Source organism: Akanthomyces muscarius, chromosome 4, assembly GCF_028009165.1.
Source record: "Akanthomyces muscarius strain Ve6 chromosome 4, whole genome shotgun sequence".
NCBI lineage: Eukaryota > Fungi > Ascomycota > Sordariomycetes > Hypocreales > Cordycipitaceae > Akanthomyces > Akanthomyces muscarius.
In genome coordinates, this window is record NC_079244.1 from 359,719 (window position 1) to 375,664 (window position 15,946).

The window sequence follows — 15,946 nt, forward strand, 5'->3', positions numbered from 1 at the left end:
ATAGGCGATGGCGTCCAACTTTTCGAATGCTCCATGGTCACAGATAATTCAGACCTATTGCCAGTCCCCAACCCGGTTTTACTCAAGATCCACACCTGCTTTGCAAAGGCGACCGAGGCAAACGATATTGACCGGGAAGTGGCCAAGCCTTGGCCGCCAGCCCTTTCGCATTGTTTGTCACCAACTCGAACGCCATTATGTGATCTTTCTACTAACGCCGCAGCCTAGTATATTGGAATCGCAGATGGCAGCTTCGATTTCGACAAGCCTGGCATTTTGTCCCTGCCTTCATTCGTCGCTGGGGTTACAGACAGCTCATCTACCGCGGGCAGCAGAGCACCATTTCCGAAATAGTATACAGCCTTCCGCTGGGCCTGTACGCTAAATTTTGCGGCGATGCTGACGGTGAGCCGGCCGCGCTCAAACTTTTGGAGACATATTCTCCGTCGGTTCCATCGCCACTCTTCGTGGACCTTATGCCTCTTGTTGCCAACGGCAAGCCATGGCTCATCATGACCGGCTTACCAGGCCAGCGCGTCGACGAGGTCATTCACAGAATGTCATACCCAGAGCGACACCAGCTCGCCGACGATCTCGGTGCTGCGATGAGTGCCTACCGAAAAATACCTAACAAATCCAAGTTTCTCGTTGCAAGCGCGTCGGGCGGTCGTCTCCAGGACCCACGCGCTTCCTCCAACGGCTGTGGGCCTTATCAGTCCGAGGCGCAGTTCAACAAGCAGATCGCACGTGGATGCATAGAGAATCTGGCGCATGAATTCCCTCAAGCACATTCTCAGGAGCACCTCATCGCTTTCACACATGCGGATCTTTTCCCGTCAAATATTCTCGTGGATGCTGGGAGACTTTCAGGAATCGTCGACTGGCAATTTGCCGGATTCTACCCAGCCTACTGGGAGTACACTAAAGCAATGCGCTCAGTGAGACACGCTGAACACTACCAAGCTATTTTTCGGCGTATCTTTGGGACCGAATTCGAGGAAGAACTGGAGGTTGAAGAGTATCTGTCCGGCTACTTTCCAATATGGGGACCAAAGGAGCCAGTGCCTGAGGAAGGCGGCCCGTTGTGACAGGTCAGCAAGTGTTGCGCGTATACGACTGTGCCCACAGACCCCATGCTGCAAACACAAAGTCTGCAAATAGAGATCGTAATCAGCCGCAGAGCGAAATATCTATTTCAACCACGTTCGGCATCAATCGAAAAGCAGATGAATTTCAATTTTACTACTTCACCTTCTTTAGCTGGTGGCTGTGAGCGACGCGCAATCACGGCAATTTGAGCCTCAGCTCGGCGCGCTGGATTCACAAACTCCGACAGCCTCGTTTGCTCGCCGGTCTAAAACGGCAGGTGGTAACTAAGCCATGTCAGCCGTGACTCAATCGCACAGTGCTGAGCTGACCAGTCAGGAGTTCGAACTGGCGAGCCTTGTCGGCATTGCTCCAGTGGCTAGTGAGTGCTAGCGATGGCAGCGCCGTTGGTAGGAATTTTAGCCAGTAAATTATGACTCCAGTGTGCATTTGCAAACCGAATCCAGACCACGCTACCCACCCCGGGAAGAGTCACTCTCAGCCGCAGCACTTGTCATTCAGAGCCTCGTCCCCCACTCTCGGGCGATTACTACTTTATTCAGTTTCCGGCTTTCTTTCTATTCCTCCCTCTTTCGACTATTAATGAGATTCTCAGCTTATCAAATTCAATCCCTTCCGCTCTACACGCTCCAGTACTCACAACTGCCAAGCTTACCCCACGGCAGCATCATATTGGCTAAATCCAAAGGTTTACTGCCTCAGGCGCGTGGGCCACGAACGGACCCTTCATTATGGACACAATTTACGCGTACAGCAATCGCGCCGCTTTTCAGGAGTTGTTTAGCAATACCAACGACGGTACGAGTCGGTAAGAACTGAATGTGCACAAATGTGCTACTGAACTATTAGTAACTGGGACCTAGCGACCCTGCCTGGATCCAAAGTCTCAGTGCCCTTGGACGGCATGGGTCTATCCAAGTCGCCATAACTTCTGCATCGATTCTATGGACAGTTGTATGGACAGTCAAGATCCGCCATGAAGGCTCGGGCAAAGCTGTTCCGCATAAACCGAGTGGGATTCTCGTCTATGAAGCCCTTGGCCATATCCTTCGCGGACTAACTCTGACACTTTTCATTATTGCTTGCAGCCAGGATGGGACAGAATGGCCCAATGCCGTGGCCGCCGGATACATGTTTCTACTCGGCCTGTTTCGAATCATTGTGCGGGGAAGAACGAGGCCAATGCTTCTTCACCAGATAGCCTTTGTTTCTATCTCTCTTCTGGTTCTGACCGCCGCAGCCGATTTACTGCCCCTCATCGTCTTGAAGTCGAACTATCGACCGGATCTTATAACGTCCCTAGCAATTGCGTCGCTAGCTTCCACACTACTGTTTCAAGGATTCTCGCCCCGCGAATGGCAAGCTCCACGAGCCGGTGTCGACGTCCCAGAAGGCTTCACCGCTGAACCGTCGGACGAAGAAACCCGCAGTTGGATAAACGAAAACATCACTTTTGCACACATCGATACACTTATTTACAAGAGTTGGAAGAGCAAAATCGGTATGGATGACATGCCGAAGATTCCCTGGCACTACAACCCGGAGCTTTTGCGCCGTGGATTTTCTACTGCGCGAAAAGACAAGAAAACGACCGGTCGAGCCATTGTTGCTTTGCTATGGCCTCAGATCCTGCAGTCTGTGGTGTTCGGAATTACCTACCCCCTCTTCGAGCTATGTGGTGCCCTCAGCCTGTACCAAATCCTCGAATACATCCGAAATCCGGAGGCCGCGACATTGCAGCCATACCTGTGGCTGATTGTCATGTTTGGCGGTCGCTTGATGCAAAGTGTTCTTCTGCAGAAATTCATATCGATCACTCGAAAGTTGGCTATGTATTGCAAAATCATGCTAACGGGCGAGGTCTTCCATGCTGCCCTGAGCTCACGCGAGTTGAGCGGCAATATTCTCAAAGATGCCGAGAAGAAAGAGGACGGGGCCAGTGAGTCGAGAGAGGGCACAGCAGCAGGAATGCTTGAGAATCTCATATCAACGGACATGAACACGATACAGTTTCTACGCGTTTTCCTCATGGCAGTTGTGCAGATTCCCGCATCCATCTTGGCCGTGGTCGGGCTATACAACGTCATCGGTTGGCCCATGTTTGCTGGCCTTTTCATCGTTTTCTTGAGTGCGCCAATTGCAGGATACATCATGGGACACATGCTGCGCTTCGAAGAGAAACTCAAAACGCTCCAAGACGTCCGTGTCTCATTGTTGTCTGAGTATCTACGGTCCATCAAGGCGATCAAGTATTTCGGCTGGGAAGACTCCATTGTTGACAGAATCCGAGGAATTCGTGCAAATGAGCAGCAGCAGAACTGGTACATTTCAATGTGCTGGGTCGCGTTCTCGCAGGTGACATCCTTCATGCCCATTTGTTCCATGCTGGCGATGTTTGGTCTCTATGTTGGCGTTCTAAAGCTGCCAATGACCGCTTCCGTCGCCTACACGACTGTCACACTGTTCGATTCTGTCCGAAATAACCTTGATTTCATTTCCTCCGTGATTCTGGAACTGCCGAGAATCTTGGTTTGTTTGCGCCGTTTCGATCGCTTTTTCGCCGCTCTCGACCCTCTCGACCGTTATCCAGAAGGACCTGTACGAATTGACAATGCGACTTTCCGTCGTGTTAGGACAGCAAATTTCTGTTTATCGAACATTACGATTGACTTTGTTGAAAATGGATTAAATACCATCACGGGTATCAGCGGTAGTGGAAAGACAACGCTATTACTGGCGCTACTGGGGGAGACGATCAAGGAAGCTGGCAGCGTAACTCGGCCTAGGGACGCAGCGTTTGCATCGCAGACCTCTTGGCTACAGGCACAGTCCATACGCCAAAATATCCTTTTTACTTTGGCATACGACGAGAAACGTTACAGCAGTGTTGTCAAAGCATGTTGTCTCGACGTCGACTTTCGCGAAATGTCTAATGGAGACGAGACACAGGTCGGCGAGAATGGTGCTGCACTTTCTGGTGGACAGCGTGCAAGGATAGCCTTGGCCAGAGCGCTTTATTGCTTTGCCCCACTGCTAATTCTCGATGACATTTTCTCGGCACTTGATGCCAAAACCACTGTTTTGCTGTGGAATCGCGTTTTCTGCTCTGATCTAGTCGAGAACAGGACTGTCATTCTCGTCACACAAGTAAACTGGGTTATTGGCGAAGCTGACTTGGCGATTACTCTTGAAGACGGCTCGATCAAGTCTGCCGATCAAAATATCGGGCATGTTCGTGTGCCCCAAGCTTTACCCGCAACCTCTGGTGAAGACCTGGACAATGCGGCGATGGCGGAGGAAACTGAGCAATCCTCGAAACTGGCCGAAACTGAGAAATCAAACTTGATCGACGAGGAGGTGGAAAAGAGTGGTGTACTTGGAGGCTTTCCTGGTAAGTTCTTTTTTAAGTCAGCTGGTCAACTTTGGCTGATTATAGTTTCAAACAGTGCTGCAGTACCTGATGCATTTCGGTGGCCCGGTGGTCGTCATAATGACCATGGCTGTTATGCTGGCGCAAACAGTGGCTGAACTGATTAAGAACTATTGGCTGTCAGTTTGGGTCGACCATGATGAAGGAGATGTATCGGCTACCGCTGCTTTTTACCTCTCAATTTTTGTGGCACTGAGCGTCGCCTCGGAGACAATTGACGCAATCTGCTTCTGGACGTTCATCAGAGGCGCATGGTACGCCGCTAGAACGCTACACGAAAGAATGGTTCACGCCTTGTTCAACGTCTCTCTGGCATGGTACACTGAGCACCCTGTGGGCAGAGTCATCAATCGTCTATCTGGGGACATTGAAACCCTGGACCAGCAAGTTATTGGCACAGTTTTTGTTACCGTCCGTGCAATTATCTTGTCAGTAATGATGCTTAGCGCGATTACTTTGATTCTCCCAATCTTCATGGGTCCAACGGTGGTGCTTGCTGCGCTCGGTATTCTTGTGGGGGTGGTGTACAACCAGAATGCCATCTTCCTCAAGCAATTGGTCTCCGCTAGCCAGTCACCTATTCTTTCTAGTTTTTCGGAAGGACTCAACGGAATGGCCGTGATTCGTGCAACCTCATCATTGCCGAGCCTGTTCTCCGAACAGCTGGGACGGCTTCTTTCCACCTCGGCTGAGGCAGGTGTCTCACAAATCGATGCTGACCAGTGGATCAAGTTTCGAATGAACACAATTTCGGGATTGATTAACGTCTGTGCTGCGTTTCTCGCCATTTGGGAGAGCGACAGATTGTCCGCTGGAGTTGTCGGATTTTGTCTGTCGCAAGCATCGGAAATTAGCTCCGCCATCTTGATGCTCGTGTTTCAAGTGAGCGAGCTGAATCTGCAAATGCAAACTGTAAGAAAGCGATATATCACTTCTCAGAAGTTTACTAATACGGTGTATTCTAGTTCCACCGCGTCCGAGAGTATGGCCAGTTGCCACCGGAGGAAGAATCGCTGAGCGAAAGCAAGGTCGTCGAGCAAGACGATCCAGCACCACTAGTCATCCCCCCTAACTGGCCTGCCACTGGTGCAGTTGAATTTCAGGATGTCACCGTGCGCTACGATGTCGATGGGCCAGATGTTCTGAAAAATATCAACCTGCGATTCAATGCTGGTGAACGTGTGGCGGTTGTTGGGAGAACCGGCAGCGGCAAGAGTACTGTGAGCGCGCCCAGTTTCGGTCACCTTGTTGGCATCACTAATGTTGAAAATTAATAGCTCGTTCTCTCCATGCTCCGTTTTACAAATATTGTATCCGGAAAGATCCTGTACGATGGTGTCGACATAACCAATCTTTCGTATAAAGAGCTCCGCCAGGCCATTTCCATGATCCCTCAGGAGTCACAGCTGTTCCAGGGAACACTCGCAGAAAATCTTGACCCGACCGGAACAATTTCCAAAGATGTTCTGCAAAAGGCTCTCGACGTCTGCCAATCCATTGCTGCGATCAGAGCGACCCGACAGCATTCTGCGACTTCGTCCGAAGATGGTGAAGGCAGTACCGACACCGCTGAAGGACTCACGCTCGAGACGCATGTCAAAGCCAAGGGTGAAAACTTTTCCCACGGCCAGCGCCAAGTTCTCTCGCTGTGCCGCATTCTGGCACGACAGTCAAAGCTGATGCTCCTCGATGAGGCGACTTCAAACATGGACGCAGAGACGGACGCGGGTATTCAAAGGGTATTGCGCGATGCAGCAGCCGAGGGTGAAGGGCGCTGTCTCGTTACTATTGCCCACCGTCTCAAGAGTATCGCCGATTATGATAGGGTGGTGGTCATGGGCTCTGGCGAGGTCCTGGAAGTGGGTAGTCCGCAGGAGCTGATGGAGAGGAAGGGCAGCTACTATGACTTGGTGATGCATGATCGCGACTCGAGCTCGACTGAGGGCAGTGGGTAGCTTGTTTGCCGATTTGCTGAACGCCACTCATTGGATATAGACATTGGTGCACGCGAATTCGTCGAGGAAGCCTAGACATATGAAACCAATCACCTCTTCTTGATATTCGATATGTATAACTTGTATCTACTATGTAATGTGCAAATTCTCTTCTCATGTTTTCCCATAAACCTACAGAGAACAAATCTGGCAGTGGCTCGCTGCTGCCAACTTCTGTACTAGACCAAGGGGTCGTATGAATGCACCGCTTAGAAGCAGTTGGCCTTGACGCCGGCAATTCCAAGCAACTCGGCGCTGAGACTGACAAGTGCCTGGCCACCAGCCTTGAGCTTCTCCGCCTTGGTGGTCGCGCCGAGCATGAGCTGCACGGCCTTCTTGACACCGCCCAGAGCCTCAATGTACTTCTTGATGCGAGCAATCTTGGCCACGGGAATGGCCGTGGAGCCAATCGCCCACATGACGGAGCCGACGCACTTGGTAACCTTCCAAAAGTCACGGGCCTCGAGGGCGAAATCGGCGTCGGTGTCGGCGGCCAGCTCGGCGCCGGGGCTACGGTAGTTGTTCTCGACGAACCACTCGTTGGCAGCCTCCTCGCCGGCAGCGAGGACGTCGTCGGGGATGGAGGCAATGGCGTTGAAGGTGTAGGCGAGGGCGGGGGCAAAGTCCTCAGTGAAGTTGTAGTTGCCGGCGGCGACTTCAAAGTTTTGGTTAGCCTCGAGGGCGCGAACCTCGAAGGGGGTGGCGGCGACAGCGGCGAAGGCGCTGGGCAAAAGACCAGTGAAGGCGAGAAGAGAGAACTTCATATTGAAATCTGAACGAGAAATAGATTTTATTAAAGGAAAAGAATGACCCTGAAGTTGCTTGGTGGGAGCGGTGGTGCCAACGGTGTAAGTCGGTGATGATGATTTAAATCTAAGAGTTCAATCCAAAGGTGAGGAATCGCACGACTATATACTCATAAACTTGATAGATGAGGCATTATATTCTCTCACCATATCATCTGGAAGCTGAGACCAGACGAAGCCGAATCTGCCTATTCGTGTTCAGCTTTGCCGATCCCAAGCGAGGCTAAAACAAGCTTATTACGGAGCCGTTGAAGCTTCACCACCTCCACCACTCCACTGCCCCCGTCCAGGCTGAACACTGTGCACTGTCGATCCAGGGTAAAGCTGAAGAAGTCGCGTGGAAATCTGCGGGGAGCATTGCAAAAACAGGAAATAGTCATCTTACGCCAAGAAGAATAGTTGCCCTGAAGCCCCATCATGGATGAATACGATGTGAACGACGCCCCGTCGACGGATTGCAAAAGAAGAAGGTGCTTCGGGGACGCCACTGACCTGATCAATATTTTCTGACGTAGCCATCTTCCTGCCGCTGCCGAGATGAGGAAGCAGATACTTGGAGAACTGACTCGAAGATAAGAGAGCTGGTTGAGTAGGCCGATTCAGTGCAACAATTATCGCTTGTAGAATTAGAGTGTGCCTGCGAACGTTACCCGGCATAGGGCTGCCGGCGGGTGCTGAGCCGCGTATTTCCATGTTAAGGCCCATCTTGGCTGAACGGCTGAGATGGGTCGCCCTGAAGGAGCCTTGTGGAAGTGGAGGGGTCGGGAGGTGCAGTTATCCGTATTACCATGGCGAACTGTAGTAAAAGGATTTCTTGAAACAGCGCTTAGCCTTTTATTGAAAGGTCAATGGTTAAAGTAAGAGCCTGCAGGGTTGTTGTCTACTGGTAGAGCGGTTGCTCTTGGCGCCTACAACGAAGAGACGTGGCGTCCAGTTGCGAGCTCCGGCCAAGATGACGAGCCGCCAAGCGCATAAGGAAAAAGTTCAAACGTAACAAAATGCGCATGAAGACAAGGTAGGATCTTTCTCGTGAAAGAAAGAAACAGGCTATACGTCCGCTATGGTACCTGTTGGGCCGTTCCGTGGCCACTTTGCCGGCCATTGCCCACATATCGGACGCAATTCAGCCTAGGGGCCAGATCCCCCTTTCTGTTGCAGACAAACTATCTCGAGGCGACCTAGAAATGGACTTCGCAGCCCGGGCGCTTAAACTTTCGGCTTGCTCTTTGTCAATCAAAGAGTGCCCTATGAGGGGGAAGTCGGTGCAGGGCGCAAGAGCCAATGACAGCCCGTCCCGACCAACCTGGGCGCTTAAATCTGAAACAGCTTTGTTGTTAACCACCCCTCCAATTATTTGGGCAGCGTTGGTTGAGTGAACTTTTCCTTCTTTGCAATCCTTCATGTATTGATTGCTTCTATCTTTTCGACATTATTGTCTTGAATCTACCCCGAAGTCGAAATATCCCGAATCCTGGCGAGGGCGAAGTCTACACAGGAGGCAAACAATAGCTGTGCCACTCACCATATACAAGGACCTAGGTCCCGGTGTTCACCATGTTGCACAATTCAAGGCGCGCAAAGGCGAACCTCATCGCATCTTTGTGCCTCTTGATCTTTGCACAACCTGGCGCCTCCGACGACTGGACCGCCGAGTTTGTGTTCCCGGCCACGACAGGCTACGTGATGCACAACATGGACGTCATGGAAGTCAGCTACAAGTCCAACTACCCCAACGCCAGCTTGTGGTGTTTCTGTTACAACGGCAAAGAGGACCCTGCAAATTTGGTCATTAGTACGTGCAGACATTCCCCAAACCAAACCAGGCCCGTTGCTAATCATTTTGCACTTCACCATCAACAGTGGGCGTGTACAAAAACGCAAAGCCCCTCGACGGATACCAGGACTTTCAATTCGACGCAAATTTCGCATCCGACTTTTGCTGGTACAACCTGCGCAACCTGGATAATGAGGAAAAGGGATTGAACGGGGTGCGCTTCTCGTACGACTGGAAGACGCGAGACAAGCCATCGACCTTGAAGGCAGGCAGCAAGCCCGAGATGACGGCAGCGCCGAGCACCACGGCCGATGCGCCCGCGTCCACATCCGCCACGGCGACTTCGGCCCCTCCTGCGTCCTCGGCCGCACCGTCGGGCTCGTCTTCAGGTGCCCCGGCGGGTTCGTCGTCGGGCGCATCCGCAGCACCAACGACGGCTGGACCAGGCTCAAACTCAGCGACGCAGACCGGCGGTGGCGGCTCACAAGCAACCGGAGGCTCCGATTCTTCGTCCGCCTCGCCAAAAAAGGGCTCAGACACGGACAGTAGCAGCACCACCACCAAACCTACAGCGGGAGAATCTGGCTCACCGCCATTAAACAACTCGACAGTGCCGCTCATTGGCAATGGCACAACGGGCGGCGGCGAGAGCAACTACGGCGCCGCGTCGCCTGCTCTCAGTAGCGGCGTCATCGCTGGCATCGCTGTTGGCGCGGTGCTCGGCGTGCTGGGCATCTTGGGTTTTTTGGGCGCGCTGTGGCTCGTCAAGCGCCACAGGAAGGGCACGCTGGCCCGGCAGAGCCGCATGCAGGAGCGCGAATCCAAGAGCGCCGCGTTCGGGACGTATGGCAGGTTTGAGGTAGATGGCAAGTCATTGCCCGGGGAGCTGTGCGGTGATAACAAGCCTGGTTTGGTGGAGCTACCCGGTTAGTTGGCGCTGAGAAAGCTGGGAGGCTGGTTGTATGAAATATCGACCTATGGGCCGAGGTAGTATTTTCTCTCTTTGGTGTACAAAAAGTAATAATGAGGCCATTTACTTCCATTTGGGAGGGTGGGGGGACTCTGTACTTGTGATAGGCCCCTCTCATCTTCCAATAATCTATCTTCGGCGAGCAGCGGAGTGTTCTTGGGCATTGATTGCATCGCCACACTTATGACGAGTCCTGTCCAGGCTAGAGCCGCGTGACCAAGACACGATTTGGCGAACGCGGATCTCCACGAGTGCGCAGCTATTTCGGAAAGCGCGGAATTGCCATCAACTAACACGGCGTTGGTATTTTTCTGCGAGTGCTAACGTAGCCGATAGCCGGTGTTAGTGTGGCAGTGAGGCTGTCGACCGGCTTCCGAGATCTCCGCGTCCAGCACGTTGCCCCTGCCGATTAATCCACATCCTTTTGCAATCAGGTGATGCCGTCGGTGAAGCAAGCACCATAAGGGTAATCCCGGTAGTATCCTGCTCTGTCTTGGACTCTTTTCCCGAATTGTTCCAAAGAATGTCCCAGAGCAGAGTTCTGGGAATTATTTCAGCTTATAATAGGCGACGTGGGTTGCCTATTCTAAGCACCTTTTGCTGAGTCTTTTTCAATTCGCCAACATCCTTACGTGATGCCTGAATAGACTGCGCACTTCGGGGCGGGTATTACGAAAGGAGCTCGTCACTGTTTACTTCAAATTCCGTAAAATGGAATTGATAGAAATTGAATCTTTTGAATTAACACCACTAGTAATGTAAAATTGAACTCCTGCGAGCACTAGATAGAGCATGGTCATAACTGTGAGTGAGCTCTCCCGCTTTCCACGTTGTCGCCAAGAAACCTTGCCTCACTTACACACGAACAGCCTCCACAAAGTGTCCCACGCGGCGGCGACGACAGATATATCGATGAGGATCATGGAGAATGACAATGAGTATCTAATAGTAACTCGTCTCTGTCGATGCCTCCGCAGATGTCCTCCATCACCTGATGTGGTCGGTGGCCGCATCCCGTTCCGTCCCGGAGCCTTCCTTGTCGCTGACCAGTTCGGACATGGTCCGAGTTCGCTCTACCCAACATTCCTGGAACAACAAGCGTCCATCTCTGTGCTTGGCGAGGGCCGCGTTCAGAGCCTCTGCAGGGTACGTATTGCTCATCTTGTGTCGGCGAACTCGGGCTAGGCCGCTCTCTGGGGTCCCGCACACGTGCTCTTTCGGGGCCTCAGGCTTTTGCTAAGGGTACGCGAATGAGACGACTCGCCGACTGGCATTAACGTTAAAGAGAGCTTCTCCGCTAGGATAGGGAGTACACCATTTTGTGAATTTGACTCCGCCTTCGGGATAGCTTTCTTGTGCGGCAGCCCAGCCCTTGCCGGAAGCGATGCCGCCACCTGCGCTACTCTTCCGGAATTTGCGCCGATCAGCCACGGAAACGACACTAGGAACATCTGTTTCTAACCATGTGTATTGCCTGTCAACGTAAAGGCCAGGGTTTCGCTCCACACAAGGCTGTCGCCGGTCCCGATCATAAAACGCCTTTTTCTCCGTCTCAATGCTCTCAATTCCAGTCAACAAATTCCATATTCATTGTTCTACAAACTTACCATCAAATAATGTATTGAGACATTTTTAATGCCGAGTTGGATGACAAAGAGGCGCAGCTGTCACAAAGTACCGCTTGAGCAAGTTACGAGCGCCACGCCAAGCACCACATATGCGCTGAGGGTTAATAGCCGACGGAAACCCAGGGTCAAAATCATGGGAATTATGTTTCGAGCCGGATTATGACTCCTGCACACCCTATTCCCTATCTTGTATAGTTTTACAGTAGTTCTCAATGACTATAATAGGATACAGAGGTGCACATTGGAGAATTGAGGCAATTGCCGACGATACGAGAGTTCTCCGAGGCTATTGAACGAAGGATACTAGATGCTCAAGCCTGTCATCATGAGGGAGTCAAAGCGCGAAGGAACTACCGGAATTTTAACGCAAGGATAATTGGCGTATGATGAGTATATGAAGTAAATCCAGCCACTGTTGTGGCGCCGATATATTGCTATGCTTACCACGCGGGTTATCATCACTGCTTGACGACCAACTTTGAACTCGACTAAAATGATTTCCTATGACTACCAGAGAACATGCGAAAGCAGACGCCTTCAGCGAACTGTAGACCAAAAACTACACGCCGAGTGAATTAAGCGAATTCGGCGAACAGAATATTGCTACGAAGTACTTGTGGAACAATCTAATGGGGTATTACCAAGGATGCTTACAAGTTAGTCACATGGCTGCGGCCCTAGACTGGATTAGTTGGAACTGATGTGAGAACTGGAAGAAGCTGGAAAATAGGAAAAAAGAGCAGACCAGATTACTGCGCCTCTCGGAGCAATCTGGTATTCGACGCAGTCGTTCATATTCCAGCCCTGTCCTGGTGGATAATCCAAGATATAGCTGCGCGGTCACCTACCTGCTCGGCCCCTTGGCCACTTGGCGTGGGCTTGGTAACTACAGATATGTTTTAGCGAAATAAGTTATTGGGGAGTTCTGGGCACAATTGTTGCTGTGTTAGGAGGTTCGTTTCAATAAAGTGACGAAATTTTAATGACCAAGGTTTCCCAAGGCACAACCGGGCTACCCTCTCTTACAGGCATTCACGCTATTTGACTATGCACACCTCTAGAACTTCATGCTCCCTCAGCAAACCTATAATAGAGGAATTTATAGTTTACAATGGCGGAAACAACTCTCACCTGCCATTTTCGGCAATATCCAAGACGCCAAAAATAACTCTAAGCACAGGCTCCGGCACTTGTTTGGGAGCAGGGCGGGACCCTCGGGGAGCTAGAGCCCAGACGCCCTGACGCAACTCGCTGCTCATTCCGGAGTACGATATACGGGAAGCTGGTACGAGAATATTGAAAAAATAGTTCAACAGTAATGTGAAGAATATCTCTGCTTTCCAGTTTAGCCGTGTGCGCCCAACTTGTTCCAGCAAAGACTTATAAAGGGACGACTTCCTCATCGTTTGAGAACCCTCTTCTCTACCCTCAAGCAAACTTACACCTTCATCTCTCAAGCAAGAGTCCGTCTTCTTTTCCTATTATGTAGGATTTCCAACTCATATCCCTTTATCATCAAGATCTTTACATCTGCGAAAATGAAGATTGATTCTGATGCCGCCCTCGGTTACGCAAACGCTGCGCTCACTGCTGCTAAAGGTGGCGTGAACTTGGATATCAAGGATAGCAACGCCATATTCCAATACATTTTCTCCATCTTTTCCATCGGCGCTGGCCTTGTTCCTGTCGTTGGACCTCTGTTTGGAACAATTGTCGGGCTTATCGGCCAAGTTGCATTTCCCAAGACAACCGATCCCAATGCCGTCTGGAACAGCCTCCGCGAGAACGTTGAGAATCTGATTGGTGCAAAGATCCAAATCAATCAGATTCATATCTTTAAAAACAAGATTGATGGCTTTGCCTCAAACATGCAGGCCTTCACCCGTGTCTGGAACGACCATGAGAAGGCCACCGGAGACTCCAAAGCAAAGCAGGCCGAAACTCTACGCACGCATCACATTGCCTTTCTAGCCGTGCTGCGGGCTGGGATCCCAGAATTCCAGAATGAGGACGCTTCCGTGCCCTCTCTTCCGTTGTTCGCCCAGGCTGCCAACATCCATCTCACGCTGCTCGCCGATGGCATCAGGCACGGGGCAGAGTGGGGATTCACCCCGGACTATGTCAACAACAGTCTGCAGCGCGAGTTCGGCGAGCTGACTGGATCTGTCAAGGAGAGCCGAGCTCTGGACGCAAAGTATCGTCGAGAGGATAAATCGAACCTGGAACTACTTCAAGACGCCATCAATGTCGGCGAGGAGGCAGGCTGGCCTGCGGAACTGCTTGACCGTGGAAAGTCGCACACGAGATTCTGGCTAAGCCAACAGCCCTGTCCAAACGAGCTGTCATCAACTATCCTACCTACGCAAACGATACCTACGAGAAGGGCCGAAAGCTGGTCAAGCCTTACAAGCTTGGAAACTACCACGGTAAAGGCGTGAGTGAAGCACTGCAGTTCAATGCCCTCTCCGACTACGACTCGACAATGATAAAGAGCGTGCTCACCTATGCTGAATTCTGGCCCTACCTTACCGGCAAGATGGAGATGCCCGACTCGGCCAAGAATGCGCTGGATCGCGAGATTTTCTCGGGGCCTTACGGTCGGTACACCACGGGCGCCACCTGGGACGCCTCCAAAGCACCGCCCGTGACGCCGCGCGGTGGCAACATTACGGCCGTGCGCGTGCGCTCCCAGGATGACATTGACGCTCTGCATGTGCAGTACGGAAGTTCGTGGGGTCCGTTGTTCGGGTCCCCAAAGGGCGGCGTGGAGGCTCTGGCGAACCTGGCCTTTGACGAGTACATTCAGTCCATCGACACGCACTACGGCTTCAAGCTCGGTCAGCTGACCTTCTTCTCCAATACTGACAAGACGCATGGATGGTATGGAAACGGAAAAAACTCGCAGAACCAAACTCTTGTCAAGCACGAAGGCTTCGGGTTGACGAGCATGCACGTTACCAACTGGGAAGCCACTAGCCCCACGGATTGCGAGGGCATCATCTTTGGCTTCAGGCCTTTGCTTAGCTCTTGGGCTTAGATTCGGCCTTGATTTTGACTGTTCATGGCATACGCATATATCTTGAAATTGAATATCTCCTAGTCCGTCGCAATAGGGCAACATTACGTGATGTCCTGCTTTTCTGCGATTGGCTTCAGGCCTATGTTGAAATGTGATTCGTCTTGGCACTGCAACGTGGCATCTCAAATTTATAATTAGTAACTATCAGAGGCTTCTCTGTGCTAAACTAAGAAGCATGTCGGGATCTGGTGGCTAGCTGAATCCCTCGACTGCACTCTATTTAGTTGGGTTCTTGTGAGGGTGGGGGAAAGACCCGCGCCTGGTGCTACCCTGCATACGACAATAAATATATTATAGACACGTAGCTACAATCCTTCAAATGATCTAGTGTATTCAAGAATCGAGACTGTAAGTAGATTTCTTTTTCTTTTTCAAAAATTGCAAAAAATACTCGCCCCGTGCCTTTCCCTGTTCTTCCCTCAACGTTGATTGGCGGTTTCAGGCATCATAAAAGGTTAACGTTTGAGTGACTTCAAACCGGGCTTGGTGACGCCGCGCGTCTGTCGCTGAGTTGAGAAGTGTCATAGAACGCAAGGGCTAATCAGTCATGTAAGAAGGAGCTAAAGCTCCGTCAACTTCGATTTTTGTATTATTTTGTCTAGTCAAGTGGATGGTGGCGTAGCTGACCGGCTTCAGGACGATTTTGGACAGTGAGATCTGTGTTTGGCGCCGGCGGGTGGGCAATGTGCAGAAATAGTGCAGCTTCTTCCAGAATATGGCGTTTTGAGACAGCGCTATAGTCTTCTTCTCAAACATGGGAAGTTTTCTCTAGACCTCTCCCATATATGCTAGGATTTTATTGATTTAATGCCAGCGGCTCATTTGCTAATTAGGCACACTTGGACTTGATTATTTTGGGTACGCATACGCCTTGTAGCGCCTCTTGTTAGAAGCTAGAACACCTCGATCAGCGTCAGGCCCCCTAGCACACTTTTCAGCGCCCTTCAACACGATTCAATGGCTATACCACTGGCTGCTCACAAAGCCCTGTTAATAGCGTGTCTTTATTGACGTAGCATTGACAAGGAGCAGTACCCTCGCAGGTCTAGAGCTATTTGCTTATTATGGTTCATTACTCTTCAATGTTGGGAAAAGTCTCCTCTTGTGGTTCCTCCTAAATCAGCGCCGCCGTCTAGCAAAGCCCAGCTGACTTGCGCG

At 51.3% G+C, this 15,946-nt stretch overlaps 5 protein-coding genes across 5 annotated transcripts; 4 read left to right on the forward strand and 1 right to left on the reverse strand.

The window, feature by feature from the left end:
* Positions 1 to 33: 33 nt before the first annotated feature.
* LMH87_010742 (uncharacterized protein) lies at positions 34 to 1,088 on the forward strand (the record flags this gene model as incomplete). Its single annotated transcript, XM_056199768.1, has 2 exons — positions 34 to 172; positions 229 to 1,088. The coding sequence occupies 2 exons, from the start codon at positions 34 to 36 to the stop codon at positions 1,086 to 1,088; spliced, it is 999 nt and encodes a 332-aa protein (XP_056051684.1).
* Positions 1,089 to 1,838: 750 nt separating this feature from the next.
* On the forward strand, positions 1,839 to 6,492 carry LMH87_010743 (uncharacterized protein; the record flags this gene model as incomplete). The annotated part of the gene is made up of 5 exons (XM_056199769.1): positions 1,839 to 1,915; positions 1,971 to 4,498; positions 4,554 to 5,449; positions 5,503 to 5,757; positions 5,815 to 6,492. The coding sequence occupies 5 exons, from the start codon at positions 1,839 to 1,841 to the stop codon at positions 6,490 to 6,492; spliced, it is 4,434 nt and encodes a 1,477-aa protein (XP_056051685.1).
* A 248-nt stretch (positions 6,493 to 6,740) lies between these two features.
* LMH87_010744 (uncharacterized protein) lies at positions 6,741 to 7,295 on the reverse strand (the record flags this gene model as incomplete). Its single annotated transcript, XM_056199770.1, has 1 exon — positions 6,741 to 7,295. The coding sequence occupies one exon, from the start codon at positions 7,293 to 7,295 to the stop codon at positions 6,741 to 6,743; it is 555 nt and encodes a 184-aa protein (XP_056051686.1).
* A 1,596-nt stretch (positions 7,296 to 8,891) lies between these two features.
* Positions 8,892 to 10,042, forward strand: LMH87_010745 (uncharacterized protein; the record flags this gene model as incomplete). The annotated part of the gene is made up of 2 exons (XM_056199771.1): positions 8,892 to 9,129; positions 9,198 to 10,042. 2 exons carry the CDS (start codon positions 8,892 to 8,894, stop codon positions 10,040 to 10,042), a joined length of 1,083 nt encoding a protein of 360 aa, XP_056051687.1.
* A 3,205-nt stretch (positions 10,043 to 13,247) lies between these two features.
* LMH87_010746 (uncharacterized protein) lies at positions 13,248 to 15,442 on the forward strand (the record flags this gene model as incomplete). Its single annotated transcript, XM_056199772.1, has 2 exons — positions 13,248 to 13,955; positions 15,425 to 15,442. 2 exons carry the CDS (start codon positions 13,248 to 13,250, stop codon positions 15,440 to 15,442), a joined length of 726 nt encoding a protein of 241 aa, XP_056051688.1.
* Positions 15,443 to 15,946: the final 504 nt, after the last annotated feature.